At 44.5% G+C, this 26889-nt stretch overlaps 1 protein-coding gene across 12 annotated transcripts in view; it reads left to right on the top strand.

Annotated features, from left to right (window-relative positions):
- RIMS1 (regulating synaptic membrane exocytosis 1) overlaps positions 1–26889 on the top strand; it is a 545320-nt gene that overhangs the window by 169260 nt on the left and 349171 nt on the right. For all 12 annotated transcript variants that reach the window (XR_012751649.1, XM_075340212.1, XM_075340216.1 and 9 more), the window contains one exon: positions 12990–13846. Coding sequence is in view for 11 of the 12 variants with exons in the window: in XM_075340212.1 (XP_075196327.1) it covers positions 12990–13846 (857 nt within the window). In the remaining variant the exon portion in view is untranslated. The remainder of the gene's footprint in view (positions 1–12989; positions 13847–26889) is intronic.

Genomic DNA, 26889 nt, shown 5'->3' with positions numbered 1-26889 from the left:
TACTTTTGAGACATAGGGCAAAGCTCAGAAGGAAAGAAACGTCATATTAGACTTTACAATTTTCTGGAACAGTTTGCGGGTGCCATGTCACATTGGCAGAGCCCCTGAGGTGGCAGAAGAGCAGAAATCCTCCACAAGTGACCCCATTTTAAAAACTGCACCCCTCAATTAATTCATATAGGGGTGCAATGCACATATTGACACCACAGCTGTGTCACAAAAGGTTATACTATTGGACAGTGAAGAACATAATTACATTTTTACCACTGAAATGTTGTTTTAACCCCAAATTTTCAATTTTCACAAGGGGAATAGTTAAAAAAGGCCACTTTTTTGTATTTTACAATTTCTCCTGAACTTGGTGATACCCTACCTATGACTGTACAGTACTGTTTGGCCATACCATAGGGCTCGGGAGGGAAGGAGGGCCATTTAACTTCTGGAGCACACATTTTCCTAAAATGGTTTGAGGACTCCATTTGTAAAGCCCTTAGGAGGGAGAACAGCAAAAACCCCCTCAAGTGATCAGATTTTGGAAACTATACCCCTCTGGGAATTCATCTATGGGTGTAGTGACGATTTTGTCTCTGGAAAACACCCAGTGGTCATACATTGTAGTGCCCCTACATTGTGCTCAGTTCCTGCTTCTGGAGACACATATCACATCTATTAAGCGGGCTCGCCTCACTGCAACAATCCCAAACATATGAACGTTAACTGCGGTTTAGACAAATTGTGGTACTCAGAAGGGAGGGTGGCATTTGAATTTGGAGGGCAGATTTTGCTGGATTTCTTTTTTTTTTTTTGAGGGCGAGCCATAGTGCTTTTTCAGAGTCTTTGTGCTACCAGTAATGTGGAAGCCCCCTATATTTCCATTAACAGGTGACAGACCTGAGTGGGGACTTTTTCAGTTTTTTTTTTTTAATTCAGTTGAATGTTATTGGTGGCAATATGGGTATAGATCATTTTGGTTCAGTTCATATAACTGTGCTCTATGCTGAGCACTTACATTAGAGTGTCTGTCTACATCTCCAAAATGCGTGATTCAGGTGAAACCAACGACGGATCCATTTACTAATGAGGCAGCAGAGTAACTCTGGACTTAGGGTACCTTCACACTTAGCGATGCAGCAGCGATCCGACCAGCGATCTGACCTGGTCAGCATCGCTGCTGCATCGCTACATGGTCGCTGGTGAGCTGTCAAACAGGCAGATCTCACCAGCGACCAGTGAACAGCCCCCAGCCAGCAGCGACGTGCAAGCGACGCTGCGCTTGCACGGAGCCGCCGTCTGGAAGCTGCGGAGACTGGTAACTAAGGTAAACATCGGGTATGGTTACCTGATGTTTATTAGTTACCAGTGTGAGCAGGGAGCAGGGAGCCGCGCACACTGAGCGCTGGCTCCTTGCTCTCCTAGCTACAGTACACATCGGGTTAATTAACCCGATGTGTAATGCAGCTACATGTGCAGAGAGCAGGGAGCCGCGCACACTGCTTAGCGCTGGCTCCTTGCTCTCCTAGCTGCTGTACACATCGGGTTAATTAACCCGATGTGTACAGCAGCTACATGTGCAGAGAGCCGGAGCCGGCAGCACAGGCAGCGTGAGAGCTGCAGAGGCTGGTAACTAAGGTAAATATCGGGTAACCACCTTGGTTACCCGATGTTTATCTTGGATACAGCTTACCTCAGCTGTCAGACGCCGGCTCCTGCTCCCTGCTCGCTTCATTTGTCGCTCTCTTGCTGTCACACACAGCGATCTGTGTGTCACAGCAGGAGAGCGGCTTTGAAGAAAACGAACCAGGGCTGTGTGTAACGAGCAGCGATCTCGCAGCAGGGGCCAGATCGCTGCTCAGTGTCACACACAGCGAGATCGCTAATGAGGTCACTGCTGCGTCACAAAAAGCGTGACTCAGCAGCGATCTCGGCAGTGAGCTCGCTGTGTGTGAAGCACCCCTTAGTTTGGCCTCTGGTCATCGGTGTCCTTTTTTTCAAAGTGAACAAAACTGTTGTTGACCACACTTGTGCACGCATAAAAAGACGCATAAAAAGATGGACAACCCCGGACCACAAAGTGTTCAAAGTGACTCCCTCCTCCTCATTATAGTGAATTTGTCATTGGGAATTTAGTCTGAATCATGTTTTTCAGAGACTTACACATAAACCCTGGTGTAAGCGCTCAGCGTGAGGCCTCCTTCACACGTCTGTGTCTCCGGTTCGTGTTTGGTCCGTTTCCTCACGTGCCGGAGACACGGGCACACGTAGACCCATTAAAATCAATGGGTCTGCGCTCATGTCCGTGTTTTGCCATGGACCGTATGTCCGTGTGGAGCATACGCGTGCCCGTGTGCTCCACACTTAGACATGTTTGTTTTTCTCCGGCATCACGGTTGTCACACGGATGTGATCTGTGTGACACGCACTGGAGAAAACACACGTGCCTATGAAATAAAAAGAATTTCTATACTCACCTCCAGCGCTGCTGTCTCTGCCGCTGCTGTCACTCGCTTCCGACCCCCGCTCATTATGCTCATAGCATATTCACTCCACTGCAGGCCAGAAGCAGCAGCAGCGGGGAGTCGGCAGGACCCGAGACCGTAGATCAGCACCACGGACAGCAACGTCAGGGACAGGTAAATAGAAAGTTCCCGTTCTCCATGTGTTATCACGGATAGCACACTGAGAACACACGTGTGGCATAAACACGGCACACAGAGCGCAATACGCATTATTTAATTAGCAAATGCCAATTAAAGAACCCTTATCAATTTCTTGATTTGAACACTCCTAACTACTTTTTACTGACTTACTAAAGCACTAAATTGGTTTTGTAACCTCATTGAGCTTTGAATGTCATAGGTAGGTGTATCCAATCATGAGAAAAGATATTTAAGGTGGCCACTTGCAAGTTGTTCTACTATTTGAATCTCTTATGAAGAGTGGCATCATGGGCTCCTCAAAACAACTCTCAAATGATCTGAAAACAAAGATTATTTAACATAGTTGTTCAGGGGAAGGATACAAAAAATTGTCTCAGAGATTTAAACTGTCAGTTTCCACTGTGAGGAACATATATCAGAAAGGCAGAGAAGAAGAATGGTGAGAACAGTCAAGGACAATCCACAAACCACCTCCAAAGACCTGCAGCATCATCTTGCTGCAGATGGTGTCAATGTGCATCGGTCAACAATACAGCGCACGTTGCACAAGGAGAAGCTGTACGGGAGAGTGATGCGAAAAAAGCCATTTCTGCAAGCACGCCACAAACAGAGTCGCCTGAGGTATGCAAAAGCACATTTGGACAAGCCAGTTACATTTTGGAAGAAGGTCCTGTGGACTGATGAAACAAAGATTGAGTTGTTTGGTCATCCAAAAAGGCATTATGCAAGGAGGCAAAAAAACATTCCAAGAAAAGCACTTGCTACCCACAGTAAAATTTGGTGGAGGTTCCATCATGCTTTGGGGCTGTGTGGCCAATGCCGGCACCGGGAATCTTGTTAAAGTTGAGGGTCACATGGATTCAACTCAGTATCAGCAGATTCTTGACAATAATATGCAAGAATCAGTGACGAAGTTGAAGTTACGCAGGGGATGGATATTTCAGCAAGACAATGATCCAAAACACCGCTCCAAATCTACTGAGGCATTCATGCAGAGGAACAATTACAATGTTCTGGAATGGCCATCCCAGTCCCCAGACCTGAATATCATTGAACATCTGTGGAATGATTTGAAGTGTCCTGTCCATGCTCGGCGACCATCAAACTTAACTGAACTGGAATTGTTTTGTAAACAGGAATGGTCAAATATACCTTTATCCAGGATCCAGGAACTCATTAAAAGCTACAGGAAGCGACTAGAGCCTGTTATTTTTGCAAAAGGAGGATCTACAAAATATTAATGTCACTTTTATGTTGAGGTGCCCATACTTTTGCACCGGTCAAATTTTGTTTAAATGCAGATTGCACATTTTCTGTTAGTACAATAAACCTCATTTCAATCCAGAAATATTACTCAGTCCATCAGTTATTAGATATATGAAACTGAAATAGCTGTTGCAAAAACCCAAATTGTTATAAAGAAAAAAGGTTAACATTAATAGGGGTGACCAAACTTTTTCATATGACTATGTATAGCATGGCGGTGGATATGCATTTTAATACAGACCCAATAAGGAGCAACAGGGTTTCTTGATCCCCATAATCCTAATTGATCTGGTTCCTAGCAGGAGACCCACAATGATCAAACATTTACCTTTTTCTTTCCTGTGAAGACATAGAATGAGATTAAGAGAAAATAAGTTTGATGGGCACCACTACTAAAATATACCAGAGATTCTCCAATATGTAAAACAAAAAAGCCTGCACACAGCTGCAAAGCCAAGAAAAAAATAGATGTATATCAAATTTAATACATCAAAAATACAAAATGAGACAGATTACAAACACTTTAAAAAAAACTGACAGACAAACCCCCCTATGTGATTAAACGGCAGTAAACTGTATAACATACCCATAGAATTCGGAGTAAGATCCTCAACTATAACACCTCAAATGCAAAGTTAATATACAGTGGGGAAAAAAGTATTTAGTCAGCCACCAATTGTGCAAGTTCACCCACTTAAAAAGATGAGAGGCCTGTAATTGACATCATAGGTAGACCACAACTATGAGACAAAATGAGAAAACAAATCCATAAAATCTTCTTGTCTGATTTTGCAAGATTTTATTTGCAAATTATGGTGGAAAATAAGTATTTAGTCACCTAAAAACATGCAAGATTTCCGGCTTTCACAGACCTGTAACTCCTTCTTTAAGAGGCTCCTCTGTCCTCCACTCATTACCTGTAGTAATGGCACCTGTTTGAACTTATCAGTATAAAAGACACCTGTCCACAACCTCAAACAGTCACACTCCAAACTCCACTATGGTGAAGACCAAAGAGCTGTTGAAGGACACCAGAAACCAAATTATAGCCCTGCACTAGGCTGGGAAGACTGAATCTGCAATAAGCAAGCAGCTTGGTGTGATCAAATTGACTGTGGGAGCAATAATAAAAAATGGGTTCAAAATGATCATGAGAACGGTGAGCAAAATTCCCAGAATGACATGGGGGGACCTAGGAAATGACCGGCATAGAGCTGGGACAACCGTAATAAAGGCTACCATCAGCAACACACTACGCCGCCAGGGACTCAGATCCTGCAGAACCAGACGTGTCCCCCTGCTTAAGCCACTACACATCCTGGCCCGTCTGAAGTTTACTAGAGAGCATTTGGATTATCCAGAAGAGTATTGGGAGAATGTCATATGGTCTGATGAAACCAAAGTAGAAGTGTTTGGTAGAAACACAACTCTGAGTTGCATCCAAAGAACATCATACCTACTGTGAAGCATGGGGGTGTCGATATCATGCTTTGGGGCTGTTTTTCTGCAAAGTGACCAGGACAACTGATCCGTGTACAGTAAAGACCAAACGTTTGGACATACCTTCTCATTCAAAGAGCTTTCTTTATTTTCATGACTCTGAAAATTGTAGATTCACATTGAAGGCATCAAAACTATAAATTAACACATGTGGAATGAAATACAGTTAGGTCCAGAAATATTTGGACAGTGACACAAGTTTTGTTATTTTAGCTGTTTACAAAAACATGTTCAGAAATACAATTATATATATAATATGGGCTGAAAGTGCACACTCCCAGCTGCAATATGAGAGTTTTCACATCCAAATCGGAGAAAGGGTTTAGGAATCATAGCTCTGTAATGCATAGCCTCCTCTTTTTAAAGGGACCAAAAGTAATTGGACAAGGGACTCTAAGGGCTGCAATTAACTCTGAAGGCATCTCCCTCGTTAACCTGTAATCAATGAAGTAGTTAAAAGGTCTGGGGTTGATTACAGGTGTGTGGTTTTGCATTTGGAAGCTGTTGCTGTGACCAGACAACATGCGGTCTAAGGAACTCTCAATTGAGGTGAAGCAGAACATCCTGAGGCTGAAAAAAAAGAAAAAATCCATCAGAGAGATAGCAGACATGCTTGGAGTAGCAAAATCAACAGTTGGCTACATTCTGAGAAAAAAGGAATTGACTGGTGAGCTTGATAACTCAAAAAGGCCTGGGCGTCCACGGATGACAACAGTGGTGGATGATCGCCGCATACTTTCTTTGGTGAAGAAGAACCCGTTCACAACATCAACTGAAGTCCAGAACACTCTCAGTGAAGTAGGTGTATCTGTCTCTAAGTCAACAGTAAAGAGAAGACTCCATGAAAGTAAATACAAAGGGTTCACATCTAGATGCAAACCATTCATCAATTCCAAAAATAGACAGGCCAGAGTTAAATTTGCTGAAAAACACCTCATGAAGCCAGCTCAGTTCTGGAAAAGTATTCTATGGACAGATGAGACAAAGGTCAACCTGTACCAGAATGATGGGAAGAAAAAAGTTTGGAGAAGAAAGGGAACGGCACATGATCCAAGGCACACCACATCCTCTGTAAAACATGGTGGAGGCAACGTGATGGCATGGGCATGCATGGCTTTCAATGGCACTGGGTCACTTGTGTTTATTGATGACATAACAGCAGACAAGAGTAGCCGGATGAATTCTGAAGTGTACCGGGATATACTTTCAGCCCAGATTCAGCCAAATGCCGCAAAGTTGATCGGACGGCGCTTCATAGTACAGATGGACAATGACCCCATACATACAGCCAAAGCTACCCAGGAGTTCATGAGTGCAAAAAAGTGGAACATTCTGCAATGGCCAAGTCAATCACCAGATCTTAACCCAATTGAGCATGCATTTCCCTTGCTCAAATCCAGACTTAAGACGGAAAGACCCACAAACAAGCAAGACCTGAAGGCTGCGGCTGTAAAGGCCTGGCAAAGCATTAAGAAGGAGGAAACCCAGCGTTTGGTGATGTCCATGGGTTCCAGACTTAAGGCAGTGATTGCCTCCAAAGGATTCGCAACAAAATATTGAAAATAAAAATATTTTGTTTGGGTTTGGTTTATTTGTCCAATTACTTTTGACCTCCTAAAATGTGGAGTGTTTGTAAAGAAATGTGTACAATTCCTACAATTTCTATCAGATATTTTTGTTCAAACCTTCAAATTAAACGTTACAATCTGCACTTGAATTCTGTTGTAGAGGTTTCATTTTAAATCCAATGTGGTGGCATGCAGAGCCCAACTCGCGAAAATTGTGTCACTGTCCAAATATTTCTGGACCTAACTGTACTTAACAAAAAAGTGTGAAACAACTGAAAATATGTCTTATATTCTAGGTTCTTGAAAGTAGCCACCTTTTGCTTTGATTACTGCTTTGCACACTCTTGGTATTCTCTTGATGAGCTTCAAGAGGTAGTCACCGGAAATGGTCTTCCAACAGTCTTGAAAGAGTTCCCAGAGATGCTTAGTACTTGTTGGCCCTTTTGCCTTCACTCTGCGGTCCAGCTCACCCCGAACCATCGTGATTGGGTTCAGGTCTGGTGACTGTGGAGGCCAGGTCATCTGGCGTAGCACCCCATTGTGGAGACACGGGGCTCAGTGGGCGCTCTCGTCCACTAAAACCCGCCGCCTTTAGAAGGACAGCGTGGCTCAGGGCTCATCCCAACTGAACGCCGGCCTCCTTAACCGTGGGCGTAACACTACTCAGACAACACAGGGTGATGGAACCACAATAATTAGACTTTATTGGATCCCCAAACAATTAACAGCACATAACACATAACCAGCAAAAACACAAATGTAACAGGCAACAGAGTCTCACCCTTCCGCTGGCTCACCAGTGATTTAGAATTTCCTTGCCTCACAGGTTCCAAGCTGTCTGAGGTCTGAAAAGTCTGTAACAGGTGACTGAACTGTCCCAACCTGCGTGTCCTCCTTAGGTAGTCCTGGTTTGATGTTACAATCCTGGCAGCCGGAGTCGAAATCCCTAGGCTGTGGATATGGTCTCCAACCGGATCCGGAGTCCCTAGATTGAAGCCATAAGATGTCCTGATCCTCCAGTCAGCTCCAAAGAGCTTAGACTGAATCCATCAACCATCAACAACCACTGGTGGCTTAAAGAAGTCCTTTTTATAGCCACAACCTAATTGTTGTTGATGGTTGATGGATTCAGTCTAAGCTCTTTGGAGCTGACTGGAGGATCAGGACATCTTATGGCTTCAATCTAGGGACTCCGGATCCGGTTGGAGACCATATCCACAGCCTAGGGATTTCGACTCCGGCTGCCAGGATTGTAACATCAAACCAGGACTACCTAAGGAGGACACGCAGGTTGGGACAGTTCAGTCACCTGTTACAGACTTTTCAGACCTCAGACAGCTTGGAACCTGTGAGGCAAGGAAATTCTAAATCCCTGGTGAGCCAGCGGAAGGGTGAGACTCTGTTGCCTGTTACATTTGTGTTTTTGCTGGTTATGTGTTATGTGCTGTTAATTGTTTGGGGATCCAATAAAGTCTAATTATTGTGGTTCCATCACCCTGTGTTGTCTGAGTAGTGTTACGCCCACGGTTAAGGAGGCCGGCGTTCAGTTGGGATGAGCCCTGAGCCACGCTGTCCTTCTAAAGGCGGCGGGTTTTAGTGGACGAGAGCGCCCACTGAGCCCCGTGTCTCCACAATTGGTGGCAGCAGTGGGATACTACTCAGCCTGGTTTACCCAGGGGAGCTGCAGTGGACTGGTGTTTTCGGACACCGTCCAGGGCTCAACAACCAGGGAGGCACATAAGCATACCCAGCAGGCCATAGGGGAGGCATTCAGGTTTCGGACGCTGCCATGTCCAACCCCACCAGCTCAGCCATGGGACAAGGACAAGAGAGGAGTTACGATCGCTGCAGTAAATGGATGCTTCAGGATCTGTGCCGGAGGCGAGAGATTGTCTGCTGGAGCGCTGAGACTCGGTCGGACTTGATCCGGAAATTAGTCCGTTGGGATGCCCAGAATGATGCAGAGGACGATGAGGATCCCGCCGATATTGACCCAGAGGATTTAGACTATGTGCCACATCATGGATCTAGTGACAATCGGGAATCAACTTTGTCCAAGATGGCCCAAGCCACAGCGTTGTTGGATGCATTGGGGCCTAGATCCTCAAGAGAAGAGAGGGCTTATGTTCTGGAATATGTTTATGGGATTCCAGCTGCAGTACTGCTAACACCAGCCGGTCGAGAAGGATGGTCCCGCTACCCAGCAGAAGCTGCGCCAAAACAAAGGACTACAGACAGGGCCTGTGACTCTCCCAATCTATGGCGCTGTTATACATGTGGGCGCAATGGACATATAGATAAAGATTGTCTCCAAAACCGAGGCCGCATGCTTGGAGCCTGTCTGCCACTCCAACCAGTCAACATATGCCGAGATGAACCAATGAGACCTGAGGAATGCTACTCCCAAGAAACACCAATAGTTGAGGAAGTGGTTTATCCAGTCCACACCCTACGGCAGGCCGGACACCGTACACCAGCCACAACCTTCCCCTTGGATACACTGCGTCCTCATCGATTGGTTGGACAAGATTGCTTCTCCCATTGGAGGAATTTCAAGCTGCATGGACAATGCTCATTTAAATGATGTGCTTAGAAAGGCTGAGGGTGTACATGTAAACTGGGAGTCACCGACTAGACAATGGCTACTAAGGTAATTACATTATCAATACACAACTACAATACAATGGTTACTGGAAATGTCTGGAGAACAATACGTCTAGCTTTCAGTGGCCAACACAATTACATTGAGTCAACAAGAGTCTTGTAAAAACAATGAGGGACTTCTCCCCCATCTATAGACAATCTATCATGCTGTCTGGCTGGATTTTAAGAAACGTTAACCCATCAGAGTCCATGTCGTCACACCCATCACTCTCCTTCTTAGTCAAATAGCCCTTACACAGCCTGGTGGTGTGTTTGGGGTCATTGTCCTGTTGAAAAATAAATGATGGTCCAACTAAACGCAAACCGGATGTAATAGCATGCCGCTGCAAGATGCTGTGGTAGCCATGCTGGTTCAGTATGCCTTCAATTTTGAATAAATCCCCAACAGTGTCACCAGCAAAGCACCCCCACACCATCACACCGCCTCCTCCATGCTTCACAGTGGGAACCAGGTATGTAGAGTCCATCCGTTCACCTTTTCTGCATCGCACAAAGACACGGTGGTTGGATTCAAAGATCTCATATTTGGACTCATCAGACCAAAGCACAGATTTCCACTGGTCTAATGTCCATTCCTTGTATTCTTTAGCCCAAACAAGTCTCTTATGCTTGTTGCCTGTCCTTAGCAGTGGTTTCCTAGCAGCTATTTTACCATGAAGGCCTGCTGCACAAAGTCTCCTCTTAAAAGTTGTTCTAGAGATGTGTCCACTGCTAGAACTCTGTGTAGAATTGACCTGGTCTCTAATCTGAGCTGCTGTTAACCTGCGATTTCTGAGGCTGGTGACTCGGATAAACTTATCCTTTGCAGCAGAGGTGACTCTTGGTCTTCTTTTCCTGGGGCGGTCCTCATGTGAACCAGTTTCTTTGTAGTGTTTCATAGGTTTTGCCACTGCACTTGGGAACACTTTCAAAGTTTTCCCAATTTTTCAGACTGATTGACCTTCATTACTTAAAGTAATGATGGTCACTAGTTTTTCTTTACTTAGCTGCTTTTTTCTTGCCATAATACAAATTCTAACAGTCTATTCAGTAGGACTATCAGCTGTGTATCCACCAAACTTCTGCACAACACAACTGATGGTCCCAACCCCATCTATAAGGCAAGAAATCCCACTTATTAAACCTGACAGGGCATACCAGTGAAGTGAAAACCATTTCCGGTGACTACCTCTTGAAGCTCATCAAGAGAATGCCAAGAGTGTGCAAAGCAGTAATCAAAGCAAAAGGGGGCTGCTTTGAAGAACCTAGAATATAAGACATATTTTCAGTTATTTCACACTTTTTTTGTTAAGTATTTCATTCCACATGTGTTAATTCATAGTTTTGATGCCTTCAATGTGAATCTACAATTTTCAGAGTCCTGAAAATAAAGAAAACTCTTTGAATAAGGTGTCCAAACTTTTGGTCTGTACTGTACATGAAACAATGAATGGGGCCATGTATCGTGAGATTTTGAGTGCAAACCTCTTTTCATTAGCAAGGGCATTGAAAATGAAAAATGGCTAGGTCTTTCAGCATGATAATGATCCCAAGCACACCGCCATGGCAATGAAGGAGTGGCTTTGTAAGAAACATATCAAGGTCCTGGAGTGGCCTATCCAGTTTTCAGATCTCAACCCCATAGAAAACCTTTGGAGGGAGTTGAAAGTCCGTGTTGCCCAGCGACAGGCCCAAAACATCACTGTTCTAGAGGAGATTTGCATGGAGGAATTGGCCAACGTACCACCAACAGTGTGTGCCAATCTTATGAAGACTTACAGAAAACGTTTGACCTCTGTCATTGCCAACAAAGGATATAAAACAAAATATTGAGATGAACTTATGTTATTGACCAATTGCTTATTTTCCACCATAATTTGCAAATAAAATCTTGCAAAATTAGACAAGGTGATTTTCTGGATTTGTTTTCTCATTTTTTCTCCCATAGTTGTGGTCTACCTATGATATCAATTACAGGCCGCTCTCATCTTTTTAAGTGGGAGAACTTGCACAATTGTGGCTGACTAAATTTTTTTTTTTCCCACTGTAGGTACAAAGGAACATAAAGGGAGCAATAACAGCAAGAAAATTTAAATAAATGTATTTATTTATTTTTCTATTCTGTTACTGCTCCATTATTGTGCTATTTAGTACATTGATTAACTTTGGCATTTGAGGTTATTGTCAAGCTACCACTAGGGCGGACTGGGATTCAGGTAGAAAGAGAACTCTTGAGAGCAGTTAGACAGAAGCCTACAAGAGGTCGGTAACACAAGAACAGGGATAGTCGATCACTCAGGGTCTATGCTGGAATGTGACGTCTGTATCTAGGAGACAACAAGCCAAAGTAAAAAAACAGAGCCGAGGTCGGATACCGGGAGAGCAAGTAAGCACAGGGAAGGGAGTGGAGGACACGGAACAGGACCAGAGTCTGGAGTACAGTAAGGAACAGAAGTAAGGTTGGGAAGGAGGGACGGAGGTCAGGATGGGCAGAAGGGACGGAGGTCAGGACAGGCCAGGGTAACTGAGGTCAGGTCAGGTCGGGCAGGAGGGATGGAGGTCAGGATGAACGGTACCGGGTAGCAGGACAAGAAACAGAACTTCTCTCAGGAACAGTGCACGCAGCAGAGCCAGAAATCTTACTGGCGGCGTCCTGCAGGTAGCAGCATCAAGATATGGCGGTGCGACCGCCGGGATGAGGCCAGAACGAACAGGCCCCTCCCAAGGGACCTAAAACCCGGAGGCAGGATACATGCATCACCGGCTCAGGGACGGCAAAGCCATGCATGAATTATGACAGTTATATAGTTAACAGTCTTACCCTGTATGTTATGGGTAGGTTATACTAATCAATCCCTTATTGTTTATGTGTTTTTCTGATCTGTGTGCCTCACTTTGTATTTTGTTTCTTTAATAATTTGCTACAGTATACATACTATTTATTAGATTTGCAGATGTGTGAAGGTGTCTTTGTATGTGAATCTTTTTCCATTGTCTATTAAACACATTGAGGTTATTACTGGCACACTGTGCCGTGACCATCACATGTCTGGTAAATATGGTGTTGGTTGAGATTAATGACAAATTGGATTGTTTGTTTTTCACTCTCTCTCTTTTAAGATTAGTCGTAAATGAGATGCATTCTGTGGTATAGGGGCTTCACAAATATGTCTGAACATCATATTTTACAATCTATTTGAACTATGAAATTGGTGTTAATACATTGATACATTTTCACCATAAATTCCCTAATTTGTAGAATAGAGTCTACTGGGAAAAAGTAAGGACAGTTAATGTAACTTATATATACTATTATTTTTTAAAATACTTTTTTTTTCTGCCTGGTAATTTATAGGAAGAAGGTCATGTCAGTGTCTGAACAAAATGGAAAAATTTCCAAAAGTGATCGTAGGAGAAACCAGAAACATTCTAACCAACAAGGGCAGACTTATACCGATGAACATAAAGAAAGAAGAGAAAGTAGAAGATTGGGCAAAGGGAGATCACAGGACATTCCAGAAAAAGAGGAAGGAACAAACATGGAAGAAGATAAGGAGAGAACTGATGAAGATTATCAATCACGGTATAGAAGTGACCCCAACTTAGCCAGGTACCCTGTAAAGCCCCAGCCTGAGGAACAACAGATGCGCATGCATGCTAAGGTTTCAAAAGCACGACACGAGAGGAGACACAGTGACGCATCACTACCACATACAGAATTAGATGAAACAGATGTTCCTGAGAACAAATTAGGGAAGAATTCTCATACACAAGGGACTCAGGACAAAAGAACTGTTCTAGAAAGTCAGCAGTCCTACTCTATTGATAGGAATGGCGATGGGATCATTTCTAAGCCAAACCAAGTGTCAAATCACAGCCCACCCAGTCCTAGACATAGCCCTGTGCCACCAGAACACAATGAGGCTAAAAACCATGATTCTTTCAAAAAACCAACTCGGTTAGACCCAAGTTCTGCTCTTTTAATGAGAAAGACTAACCGTGAAAAAATGGAGACAATGTCAAGGAATGATTCTCTTAGTTCAGATCAATCGGAATCTGTTAGACCTTCCCCACCAAAGCCCCACAGATCTAAAAGAGGTGGTAAGAGAAGACAGATGTCAGTGAGTAGCTCAGAAGAAGAAGGAGCATCAACACCAGAGTATACCAGTTGTGAGGATGTGGAAATCGAAAGCGAAAGTGTTAGTGAAAAAGGTAAGATGAAATTTTTTGTTACATTTTATTCTTGTAATTTTATTTTAGTATATTGGTCAATAGTGACACTAAAGAAGTAATGCTGTGTGTGATTCATACTGTGAGAGGGGAAGAGGAGCCGTGGAGATAGGTATCTGGTTCATTAAACAGCTCCCAAGAAGAAGCATTTAGCATTCCTTTATCTGTGCTGAATGTAAAGAGAATCTTGTCAAAATTATTCAACCCAGTCCCTCACCCGCAAATACGTTTCTCTCTGAACTTTAATGTCCTCAACAACATTATGTAATGTCTGTTCCTTGATTTAATTTTTAAAATTCCTATGTACAGTAAATGAGGCTAAAGTGCTCTGGGAGTGTCAAAGCTTTTCCCAAGCTTATGCCTCCCTGGCTGTATTTTCCATCCAGTCCCACCTTCATCTGCCTGATTGACAACTCACTGACTGTTTAGTCAAGACCGTAAATTGTCAGTTAAAAGGAATCTGTCACCAGCATTTTGCAATTTAAGCTGAGGACAGCATGCAAGAGTTAGGCTAAGTTCACACTTCCGTTGTTTTGCATCAGTCACAATCCGTCGCCTTGAGGAATTACGGTATCCTGCAAAATATTTTGCAGGAATCCGTTTTTTCCCCATAGACTTCTATTAGTGACGGATTGTGATTGATGGCCCAGCGTTGCATCTGCCGCATGACGGATCAGTCGTTTACTGACTGACCGTCAAGCAGGAGCAACACTGAATGTAACGTTTTTTGTGTGCGCTTCTATTGGCTGGCGGCTGTGTGACGTCGCTGTGACGCCGAACGTACCTCCCCCCTTCAGGAAGAGGATGTTCGCCGCCCACAGCGAGGTCGCTCAGCAGGTAAGTACGTGTGACGGCGGTTTAACGACTTTGTGCAACACGAGCAGCGATTTGCCCGTGACGCACAAACGATGGGGGCGGGTACGATCGCTCGTGCAATCGCACAATAGATCGTACCGTGTGAAGCCCGCATTAGATAAAGTCAGAACATATGCACACAGTGATCTAAGTTAAACATGGTTAGTTTCAGAATCTCTTTGGATACAACATGCAACTCTCAGATGCAGTAGCAAAAGCCTGCTGGCAGATTCCCTTTAAGCAAAGGAACGTCGGGCTAGGCAGAGAATAAAGTCAGGAAGGCAGAAGCTTTGGAAGTGCATTGACACTCCCAGAGCACTTAATCCTCATTTGCATATGAATTAAAACCAGCATGAATAACAGATTCTATGAATAAGGGTTCCTGCATGATTTGCATGGACGTCTGCATGAGCACTTAAAGTATGGATGGCATTATTTTCCAGAGAGCAAAATGTAGTAAAGTATATTTATTTTGACAGATTTCCCTTCATACACATCTGCAGGTAAATCCAGAGGGATTGTGATTTTTTTTTTTATTTTTTACAAATAACTACTCTTTTACCTTTTTCCTTGTTACAAGTTTTATTTTTCTTGTTTAAGGTATTTCATCCCCACCCTCAAAGAGTCATACTATTTTATTCTTTTATTGTCAACATAGCCATGTAATTTGTAGTGGTTTAATGTCACTATGTAATTTACTCAATAATGTACTAGAAAGCAAAAGCTATGTTATTATTATTATTTATTATTTATTATTATAGTGCCATCAATTCCATGGCGCTTTACATGTGAAAGGGGTATACATAATAGGGACAAGTACAATAATCATAAACAGTACAAGACACAGACAGGTACAGGAGGAGAGAGGTCCCTGAGGGCTAACAGTCTACAAGGGATAGATGAGGATACAGTAGGTTAGGGTAGAGCTGATTGTGCGGCGCTGTATCAGACTGAGAGTTATGGCAGGTTGTAGGCTCGTCGGAAGAGCTGGGTCTTCAGGTTCCTTTTGAAGCTTGGCAAGGTAGGCGAGAGTCTGATGTGTTGTGGCAGAGCATTCCAGAGTATGGGGGAGGCACGGGCGAAATCTTGGATGCGATGGTGGGAAGAGGAGATGAGAGGGGAGTAGAGAAGGAGATCTTGTGAGGATCGGAGGTTACATGTAGGTAAGTACCGGGAGACTAGGTCACAGATGTAGGGAGGAGACATGTTGTGGATGGCTTTGTATGTCATGGTTAGTGTTTTGAACTGGAGTCATTGGGCAATGGGAAGCCAGTGAAGGGATTGGCAGAGAGGAGAGGTCGGGGAGTAGCGGGGGGACAGGTGGATTAGCCGGGCAGCATAGTTTAGAATAGATTGTAGGGGTGCGAGACTGTTAGAAGGGAGGCCACAGAGCAGGAGGTTGCAATAATCCAGACGGGAGATAATAAGGGCATGTATTAGAGTTTTTGCAGCTTCTTGGGAAAGGAATGTACGGATCCGGGAAATATTTTTGAGTTGGAGGCGGCAGGAGGTGAAAAGGGCTTGGATGTGTGGCTTGAGAGAGAGATCAGAGTCTAGGATTACTCCCAGGCAGCGAGCGTGTGGCACTGGGGAAAGTGAGCATCCATTGACATTGATGGATATGTCAGGTGGGGGAGTTGAGTGAGGAGGAGGAAAGACAATGATTTCTGTTTTGTCCATGTTCAGTTTTAGGAATCGAGCAGAGAAAAAGGATGAAATAGCAGACAGACATTGTGGGATTCTGGTTAGTAGGGAGGTGATCTCAGGTCCAGAGAGGTAGATCTGCGTATCATCGGCATAGAGATGATACTGAAAGCCGTGGGACTCTGTGAGCTGTCCCAGGCCGAAGGTGTAAATGGAGAACAGCAGGGGTCCAAGAACTGAACCTTGGGGGACCCCGACAGATAGGAGGCAAGATAAGGAAGTGGTGTGAGAGTGGGAGACGTTGAAAGTTCGGTTGGATAAGTATGAGGAGATCCAAGATAGCGCCAAGTCTGTGATGCCCAGAGATGAGAGAGTTTGTAATAGAAGGGAGTGGTCTACTGTGTCAAAGGCAGGGGACAGGTCCAGGAGGAGGAGGACAGAGTAGTGTCGCTTGGCTTTTGCGGTTAGTAGGTCGTTAGCGACTTTGGTCAGGGCAGTTTCAGTGGAATGATGGGGTCGGAAGCCAGAATGTAACCGATCAAAGAGAGAGCAGGAAGAGAGGTATGAGGACAGTTCAAGATGGACATGCTTTTCCAGTAGTTTTGAGGCATAGGGGAGAAGTGATATGGGGCGATAGTTTGACACAGAGGATGGGTCAAGGGAGGGCTTTTTGAGGATGGGTGTGATTGAGGCATGTTTAAAGCATGAAGGGAATACACCTCTATGTGTAGTGGAATTGAAAAAAAATATGAAATTCTGTTATTATATTTTTGGTTTAATTCCTAAGTCAATCACTGTGCAGCCATTTATTCTGCAGGTCAGTATAATTTCAGTGATACCAAATTGATACAGTTTGAAAAAAACAGTTTTAAAAATGTGTTTTTAGTCACCATAATCTGAGATATGTAGCTTTTATACATTTCCTTTAATGGATCTGCAAAACAGCTTGTTACTTTTGTTTTTCAGGTCAAGCTGTAGTTTTTATTGGTACCATTTTGCCATGCATATGAATTTTTGATTGCCTCTTAGTCCAGTTTTTTTTTACACTGTCCATTGGACTGTTACAGTTGCAGTGATAGCAAATACACTAAAATACTGTGATTTGAAAAAGTATTCATAACCTGTGAACTTTTCTGTGTTATCACTTTGCAACCACAAAATTTAATGTTTTTAATTGGTATTTTATGTGATATACCAACAAAAAAGGGCGAACATTTGTGAAGTGTAAAGGGTTTTCTAAATGTTCTAAATGGTTTTCTAAATGTTGTAAAACTATAAATGTTACAGGTGTGTTATGGTTGACAGACAGTCCTGTGGTGTCCGACTGTAGAACGTCGCAATGTTTGGCTATACAAACTGCTCCCTAAAACTCAATTCTTCGTCAAGTGGTGTAAATGGCATCCTATGTATCTTCTCTTCTTGGGGTTAATTTCTGTCCTTGTAGGACCCTGTGGATATCCTTTCAGTTGTTAATCATCATCACTTCCCCCTGTATCATTAAATACCCACATTTCCCCTTGGTCTTTGCTGGTGATAGAGTTACATTAGTATACAGGCGTTGGATGCAAGCAGTCGGCTTGTATTCATCTGAAAAAACATTTTATTTTGTTGCTGTTCCTCTCCCTGAGTCTTCTTGGAGATAAGTTATTCATTTACTTCCCTTGTTTGTGCTACCGGTTTCTTCTTTAGAGCTTAGTGGGGTTGACTAAGAGGTCATCCCATCCATTCCTTACCTAGGGCCCAGTTCATAGTCAATCGGGTATCCTGTTCGGCGCATAGATGTGGAACCTATCTACTAGGGTGGTCAGGGGAACAGAAGTCCAGCGAAAGGTTTGGTCAGGAATCACCATCTCCCCCTTCCTTAGTCACAGGGTTTCCCTTCCCTTCCCTGTACGTGTGGGACTATCCCAAATCTAGCGTGACTATAAATCTGAAAATTGTGACATGCATTTGTTCTCAGCCCCCCTAAGTCAGTACTAAGTCAAGCCCACCTTTCCATGCAATTTGTGCTACAAGATTTTTGGGGTATGTCTCTACCAGCTTTGCACATCTAGAGGCTGACATTTTTATCGGTTCTTTGGAAAACCGCTCTATTTCAGTGAGACTGGATGAAGAGCATCTGTGGGCAGCAATTTTCAAGTCACAGATTCTCAATAAGATTTAGGTTTGGACCATGGCTGGGCCATCCACACACATGAATATACTTTGGAGTAAGCCATTCCGTTGTAGCTCTGACAGTATGTTTACGGTCATTGTCCTGCTTTAACCCCTTAAAGAACGTGGGATTTTGTCTTTTTGCGCTTTAGTTTTTTTACTCACTTTATGTCAACAGCCATAAATTATTTTTCCGTTGATACAGCTATGTGAGGGCTTGGTTTTTTGCGGGACGAGTCATACTTTTGAATGACACTATTCATTTTATCATATGATGTAATGTTAAGTGGGAAAAAATGTTTCAGTGTGGCGAAAAAGAAAAAAAAAGTGAAATTCTGCATATATTTTTTTTTATTTGCAGGGTTCATTTTACCATAAGATTGACCTGGCAGTATGATTCTCCAGGTCAGTACAAACAATTACATAGATACTAGTGATGAGCGACAATTACCATTCTCAGATGTTTGGAACTCGAAACGAGCAGGTCAGATGCGCCATTGGGCTCAACTCAAGTACCAAGCATCATGAAAGTCAATGAGCATATTTCTGGAAGTTCTTCTGGAAAATTGCTTGAGTTTTCCATTGACTTTCATTATGCTCGGAACTTGGGTCGAGGCCATCCCGAGCGTCTGACCTGCTCGTTTCAAGTACCGATCACCCGAGTATGGTAGTGTTCGCTTATCACTAGTAGATACCAAACATGTATAGTTTTTGTTTTATACTGAACAAGAATATAAATGCAACTTTTTTTATTTTTGCTCCCATTTTTCATTAGCTGAACTAAAAAATCGAGGGTTTTTCTATGTGCACAAAAAGCCTTTTTCTCGCAAATATTGTTCACAAATTTGTCTAAGGCGGGCTTTGCACACTACGATATTGCAGGTGCGATGTCGGTGGGGTCAAATGGAAAGTGACGCACATCCGGCATCGCATGTGACATCGTACTGTGTAAAGCCTAGATGATACGATTAACGAGCCCAAAATCGACGTAAACGTATCATCGGTGCAACGTCGGCGTAATCCATAATTACGCTGACGCGACGGTCCGATGTTGTTCCTCGCTCCTGCGGCAGCACATATCGCTGTGTGTGAAGCCGCAGGAGCGAGGAATATCTCCTACCGGCCTCACTGCGGCTTCCGTAGGATATGCGGAAGGAAGGAGGTGGGCGGGATGTTTACATCCTGCCTATCTCCGCCCCTCCGCCGCTATTGGCCTCCTGCCGTGTGACGTCGCTATGACGCCGCACAACCCTCCCCCTTAGGAAGGAGGCGGGTCGCCAGCCACAGCGACGGTCGCAGGGCAGGTGAGTGCGTGTGAAGCTGGCGTAGCGATAATTTTCGCTACGCCAGCTATCACACGATATCGTACCTGCGACGGGGGTGGGGACAATCGCGTGCAACATCGCAGCATCGACTTGCGATGTCGCAACGTGCAAAGCCGCCCTAAATCTGTGTTAGGGCAAAGTTACACTGGTGTATGACTCGCACGAGTGCAATGTAAGAAAATCTCGCATTGCACTCTGCCCCATTTAAGACAGTGTCGCAGCTCACATCTGGGAGTTTTTTCTCAACCCTGATCGGACTGAGGAAAAAATTGCAGCATGCTGCGATTGTCAGCGAGAGCCGTGTCACTCGCACCCATACAAGTCTGTGGGGGTGAGTGAAACATCGTATTTCACTCAGATGTCATGCAAGTGCAGTGCGATATGCGCACAGGATGACAATGGAGGAGATGGAGAGATCACTCTCTCCCTCTCCTCCACAGCTGAGATCTGATTGCAAGATCGGATCACAGTCGCATGACACTCGGCTCACACTCGCAGCAGAGCAAGAGCTGAGGGTCATTAACATATCGCATCCGATGCTCTCTTATCACATGCCATACGCTAATGTGACACCAGCCTTAGTGAGTACTTCTACTTTGTGGAGGTAATCCATCCACCTCACATATCATGACAGCATGTTTATTGCACAGGTGTATCTTTGGCTGGCCATCGTTAAAGGCCACTCTACAATGTGCAGTTTTATCACAGAGCACAATGCCACTGATCTCACAAGTTTTGAGGGAGCATACAATTGGCATGCTGACTGCAGGAATGTCCACCAGAGCTGTTCTCCGTGAGGCGTTTCAGAAATTTGGCAGTACATCCCACTGGCCTCACAACCGCAGACCACATGTAACCACACCAGCCCAGGAACTCCAAATCGAGCATCTTCACCTTCAAGATCATCTGAGACCAGCCACCAGGACAGCTGCTACAACAGTCGGTTTGGATAACCAAAGAATTTCTGTACAAACTGTCAGAAACCGTCTCAGGAAGGCTTATCTGCATGCTCATCATCCTCATCAGGGTCTCCAGCTGACTGTAGGTCATTTTCGTAAGCAACCAGAATGGGCAGATGCTCTCACTTGAGGATGTCTGGCATGTTGAGAGGTGTTTTCTTCACAGATGAATCACGGTTTTAACTGCACAGGGCAGATGGCAGACTGGCAAATAGTAGTTACCAGATACTGACTAGTTTTATGACCCCTCCTGGACCCGCCCAATACTGTAAAACAGCAAATTTTAGAATGGTCTTATAGTGTGGCCAACCTAAGGCACACCTGTGTAATAATCATTCTGTCTAATCAGCATCTTGATATGCCACACTTGTGAGGTGGATGGATTATCTTGGCAAAGGAGAAGTGCTCACTAATACAGATTTAGGGCTCCGCCACACATCCGTGAAAACCACGTCCGTGTAAAACGGGCCGTTTTTCGGGTCCGTTTTCCGTTTTTTAGGTCCGTTTTTATGGTATGTGTGGCCTGCGTGTGTATCCCGTATGCTAGCCGTATGTGCGTGTGGAATGTCCGTGTGTGCGTGAGTGAAATAACTGACATGTGTATGTGTTGTCCGTGTGAAATGTACGTGTGTGATGCAAAATGTCGTTACTACATGTCGGAAGACAGAGTAGCGGGATGAGAATGAACTCGGGTGAACTTCACCCGACTTCATTCTCATACCGCGGCTCTGTCTGTGTGCCGTGTACTGAGCGGTCACCTGTGAAGGATTCACCGGTGACCGCTAATCCCCCGAGTGACTGAAGTGTCCCCCCCTCTCTCATACTCACCGTTCCCCGATCACCGGCGCTGCACGGCGTTCACACTGCTTCGGCGGCTTTTTCTAATTTGAAAAAGCCGGCCGCTCATTAATCAATCTCGTATTCCCTGCTTTACCCGCCCACCGGCGCCTGTGATTGGTTGCAGTCACACACACCCACCACGCTGAGTGACAGCTGTCTCACTGCACCCAATCACAGCAGCCGGTGGGCGTGTCTATACTGTGCAGTGAAAAAAATAAATAAATAATTTAAAAAAACGGCGTGCGGTCCCCCCCCATTTTAATACCAGCCAGATAAAGCCATACGGCTGAAGGCTGGTATTCTCAGGATGGGGAGCTCCACGTTATGGGGAGCCCCCCACCCTAACAATATCAGTCAGCAGCCGCCCAGAATTGCCGCATACATTATATGCGACAGTTCTGGGGCTGTACCCGGCTCTTCCCGATTTACCCTGGTGCGTTGGCAAATCGGGGTAATAAGGAGTTATTGGCAGCCCATAGCTGCCAATAAGTCCTAGATTAATCATGTCAGGCGTCTATGAGACACCTTCCATGATTAATCTGTAAGTGACTGTAAAAAAACACACACACCCGAAAAAAATCCTTTATTAAAAATAAAAAACACAAACAAATTCCCTCATTACCAATTTATTAACCCCGACAAACCCTCCATGTCCGGCGTAATCCACGGACTCCAGCGTCGCTTCCAGCTCTGCTGCATGGAGCTGACAGGAGCAGCAGAAGACACCGCCGCTCCGGTCACCTCCACGCAGCTAATGAGATGAGTAGCGCGATCAGCTGCTGTCACTGAGGTTACCCGCGGCCACCGCTACTCATCTCATTAGCTGCGTGGAGGTGACCGGAGCGGCGGTGTCTTCTGCTGCTCCTGTCAGCTCCAAGGGTTTGTCGGGGTTAATAAATTGGTAATGAGGGAATTTGTTTGTGTTTTTTATTTTTAATAAAGGATTTTTTTCGGGTGTGTGTGTTTTTTTACAGTCACTTACAGATTAATCATGGAAGGTGTCTCATAGACGCCTGACATGATTAATCTAGGACTTATTGGCAGCTATGGGCTGCCAATAACTCCTTATTACCCCGATTTGCCAACGCACCAGGGTAAATCGGGAAGAGCCGGGTACAGCCCCAGAACTGTCGCATATAATGTATGCGGTAATTCTGGGCGGCTGCTGACTGATATTGTTAGGGTGGGGGGCTCCCCATAACGTGGAGCTCCCCATCCTGAGAATACCAGCCTTCAGCCGTATGGCTTTATCTGGCTGGTATTAAAATGGGGGGGGACCGCACGCCGTTTTTTTAAATTATTTATTTATTTTTTTCACTGCACAGTATAGATACGCCCACCGGCTGCTGTGATTGGGTGCAGTGAGACAGCTGTCACTCAGCGTGGTGGGTGTGTGTGACTGCAACCAATCACAGGCGCCGGTGGGCGGGTAAAGCAGGGAATATGAGATTGATTAATGGGCGGCCGGCTTTTTCAAAATAGTAAAAGCCGCCGGAGTTTTTATAACAGCAGTGCAGCGCCGCGCCGGAGATCGAGGAGCGGTAAGTATGAGAGAGGGGGGGGAACTGACCAACAGACAGCTAGAGGGACAGATAAGACAGAGAGACCGACCGACAGACATAGAGACCGACCGACGGACTGAGGGAGAGAACGAAACATAAAAAGAAAAAAGACTGACATCACATGAAAAAAGCACAAAACGTACAGGGAGCAAACAGAGATGCGTCCGTGTCACTCGGACGTGCGCACAGACCCATTGACTTTCATTGGGTCCGTGCTGCGTGTTGCGTGAATAAAACGGACATGCTGGCGTTTGACACGGCCCACAAAACGCATCACGGAGACGGACTAACGGACAAAACCAAAAACGCAAATGTAACCGCTGAGATATAGTAACATTGGTGCACGTTTGGCCGTGTCTCCAGTATACACGGAAACGGACCAAACACGCACGTGTTTCACGGATGTGTGGCGGAGCCCTAAGACAAATTTTTGAATATTTCAGAGTAAAAGGCTTTTTGTTTACACAGTAAAAGTCTTAGATCTTTGAGTTCAGCCAAAGAAAAATGGGATCAAAAAGAAAAGTGTTGTGGTTATATTTTTGTTCAGTATATTTAAGTGAGGAAATTAATTCATAAATTTTGAAAAAAGAAAAGATCTTGCCTGTGTTGCGACTTTCCAAGAACTGTAACGTTTAGAGATGAGCAGAATCATTGAAGGTCCGGTTCAGCAGGTTCTGCCGGACTTTATGTAACATTCAGTTCTGGACCCGGACTTGACCTCAACCCAACTGGAAGTCACTAATTGGGCAATCCAGCTCTCCACCCACATACAACTAGCCAGAATCAAAGCATTTTTGGGAAGGGAAGGCAAGAATTTTTCAATTTTTTTGTACACACTATATAAGGCCTCTTTCGCACGTCCGTGAAAAACCACGCACGTTTTTCATGGACGTGTCAAAGGTGCGTTTTTCCCTCCGTGAGCCATATTTATGGCACACATGTGTTCTCCCTGTGTTATCCGTGATAACACACGGAGAACGGGAACTTTCTACTCACTTGTCCCTGGCTTCGCTGTCCGTGGTGCTGATCTTCGGTCTCCGGTCCTGCTGACTCTCCGCTGCTGCTGCTTACGGCCGCAGTGAAGTGAATATGCAATGAGCATAATGAGCAGCGGTCGGAAGCAAGTGACAGCAGCAGCAGAGACTGCAGGGCTGGAGAAGGTGAGTAAAGTTTTTTTTATTATTTTCTCAGACACATGTGTTTTCTCCGGCGCGTGTCACATGGAACACCTCCGTGTGGTCCGTTTGCGTTCCATGTGACACCCGTGATGCCGGAGAAAAACGGACATGTCTACGTGTGGAGCACACGGGCACACGTATGCTCCACACGTACACACGGTCCATGGCAGAATACACACATGAGCGCAGACCCATTGATTTAAATGTGTGCCCGTGTCTCCGGTACGTGATGAAACGGACCAAACACGTACGTGTGAAAGAGGCCTAACGCTGTTTTTACAATCAGTGATAGTCATTTAGACACTGCAAGCAGCTTGCACTGGGCCTAGCACCGAGCATACCCGAACACACGATGCTCGATTAAGTGATTACCATACGTAAAGTAGCCAAACTCTGACTTCGAACACTGATTTTTTTTTTTGTAAAGTCTGTGTTCGGTACAAATACCAAACTTTACTGCTTGGGTTCGCTCATTCCTAGTGACGTTTTGAATTTTTGGGATTTGGAGCTGTGTGTGGGCTTGATTTTTTTGTGCTCCGAGATAATGTTTTTATTGGTATTATTTTGAGGTATATACAATGTTTTGATCACCTGTTATTACGTTTTTTCTTTTGCTGCAGCAGCTGAAAAACTGCAATTCTGGCGTTCCGTTACGTTCTTGTTACGCTGCTGTTAGAGTGACCATGGGCCTCTTGGCTGCTTCTCTGATCAGTGCTTTCCTTGCTTGGGATGTCAGATTAGGTGGATGGGTATGTCTTGGTAGGTTTGCATTTGTGCCGTACTTCTTCCATTTTTGGATGATGGATTGAACAGTGTGCTCTGTGAGCTGTTCAGAGTTGGGCTCTTTTTTTCATGCCCTAACACCCTGTTTTACTCTTGTCCACAACTTTATCCCTGGCCCGTCTGTTGTTCCTTTGTTTTCATAAAGCTATTTGATCCATAATGTTTTCAAATAAACCTCTGATACCATCAAAGAACAGCAGACGTTATGTACTGAGAAAATAAATACAAAAATAAAACACAGGTGTACTCAGTTTACTAATTAAGTGACTTCTGGAGGCAATTATGCACTGAGGATTTTATTTAGAGGTATCAGACTACAGGGGACTGAATACAAATGCACATTACAATTTTCATATTTATATTTTTTTAAAATTTAGAAAATCATGTATCATTTCCTTTACATTTCACAAAGACTTGTTACTTTGCGTTCGTACAGCATATCACAAAATTTAATACAGCCCTCACATTTTTGGTAATATTTTATTATATCGCTACTTGAGACAACACTGAGGAAATATGAGGGTCAGGGGTGTTCTCGAACGCTGTTCTGGCTGTCTTTAGAAAGACTGCACGGACCGAGGTTCATCCGACTGAACGCCCATACTCCTTCTCAGTGGGCAGAACACCACTCCCACAACATAGAGTGAGGTTACCAGGATCCAGTAACACTTTATTGGGCTCCTAACAGATAACCGCTTATAGTACATTCCCAGCAAAGACAAGAGAAGGTGCAAATGTTAAGAGTCTCACTCTTGCTCTGACTCGCCAGGTATTAGAATCTCCATGACTTCGGGGCATTTAGGGCCACTACCCAAGCCAGCAACACTCCGCTTTTGGCGGGCACCCACTGAGAGGAGATAGCGACAAGCTTAGGAAGCCGACCCAGCACAGCGAAGTACGGGACCAGGTGACCAAATAGTCCCAATCTAGGTTCTCCAACCTAACTTGTGATGGGTAGTGGAGCAGTTCTGTAATCCACCAGTTGGAACCATTGGCCCTAGAGTGAAGTCATGTAGAATCAAGGGTGATAGGAGCAGGCCCCTTTTTATATCCCTCAGCTCCCATTTCAAGGCATTGTATTCCACTCTATTCCACAGGATTGGGGAAGATGATCATGGCTGTTTCTTCACTGTTCCTTAGTTCATTTGTCCTCCAAATGATGCAGACTAGCAGGGGGCTGATGCAATCTGCACTCAGCAGGCATTCCACAATTTAGCATACAAAAATGTCAGCGGACAGTCCCACATGAAACATTAGCCCATGTCCCTTGACTCATCGAACAAAGTAACAATATGTCTGGTAACCAAAATAGTTAACCCCAATAAAAGTGGCCAGATATTACTTATTGATTCTGAGTCATCTACCAATATTGCCATTTCCGTGTGTGATTCTACCACTACTCCCCTGCAGCATGCCCACTGTCTTGGGGTCATAATTATCTCCTTCACTCCCTATATCCAATCACTCGCTCACTTTTGTCATTTACACCTTAAAACATCTGTAGAATTCAACCTTGTCTGACTATTGACTTTGGAAAACGTTTACTGTTCCTCTTATTCATTCTCGTCAGGACTATTGCAACTTTATACTAATCGGTCTCCCTCTTACTAAACTTTCTTCTCTACACTTCATCCTGAATGCAGCAGCCAGGGTCATATTCATCTCCATCCACTACACCGATGCCTCCACCTTGTGCCAGTCATTGCACTGGTTGTTCATCCACCG

Source organism: Anomaloglossus baeobatrachus, chromosome 3 (genome assembly GCF_048569485.1).
Source record: "Anomaloglossus baeobatrachus isolate aAnoBae1 chromosome 3, aAnoBae1.hap1, whole genome shotgun sequence".
Classification (NCBI taxonomy): Eukaryota; Metazoa; Chordata; class Amphibia; order Anura; family Aromobatidae; genus Anomaloglossus; species Anomaloglossus baeobatrachus.
Note: the sequence above shows the minus strand (reverse complement) of the source record. Positions and strands in the feature narration are given on the sequence as shown.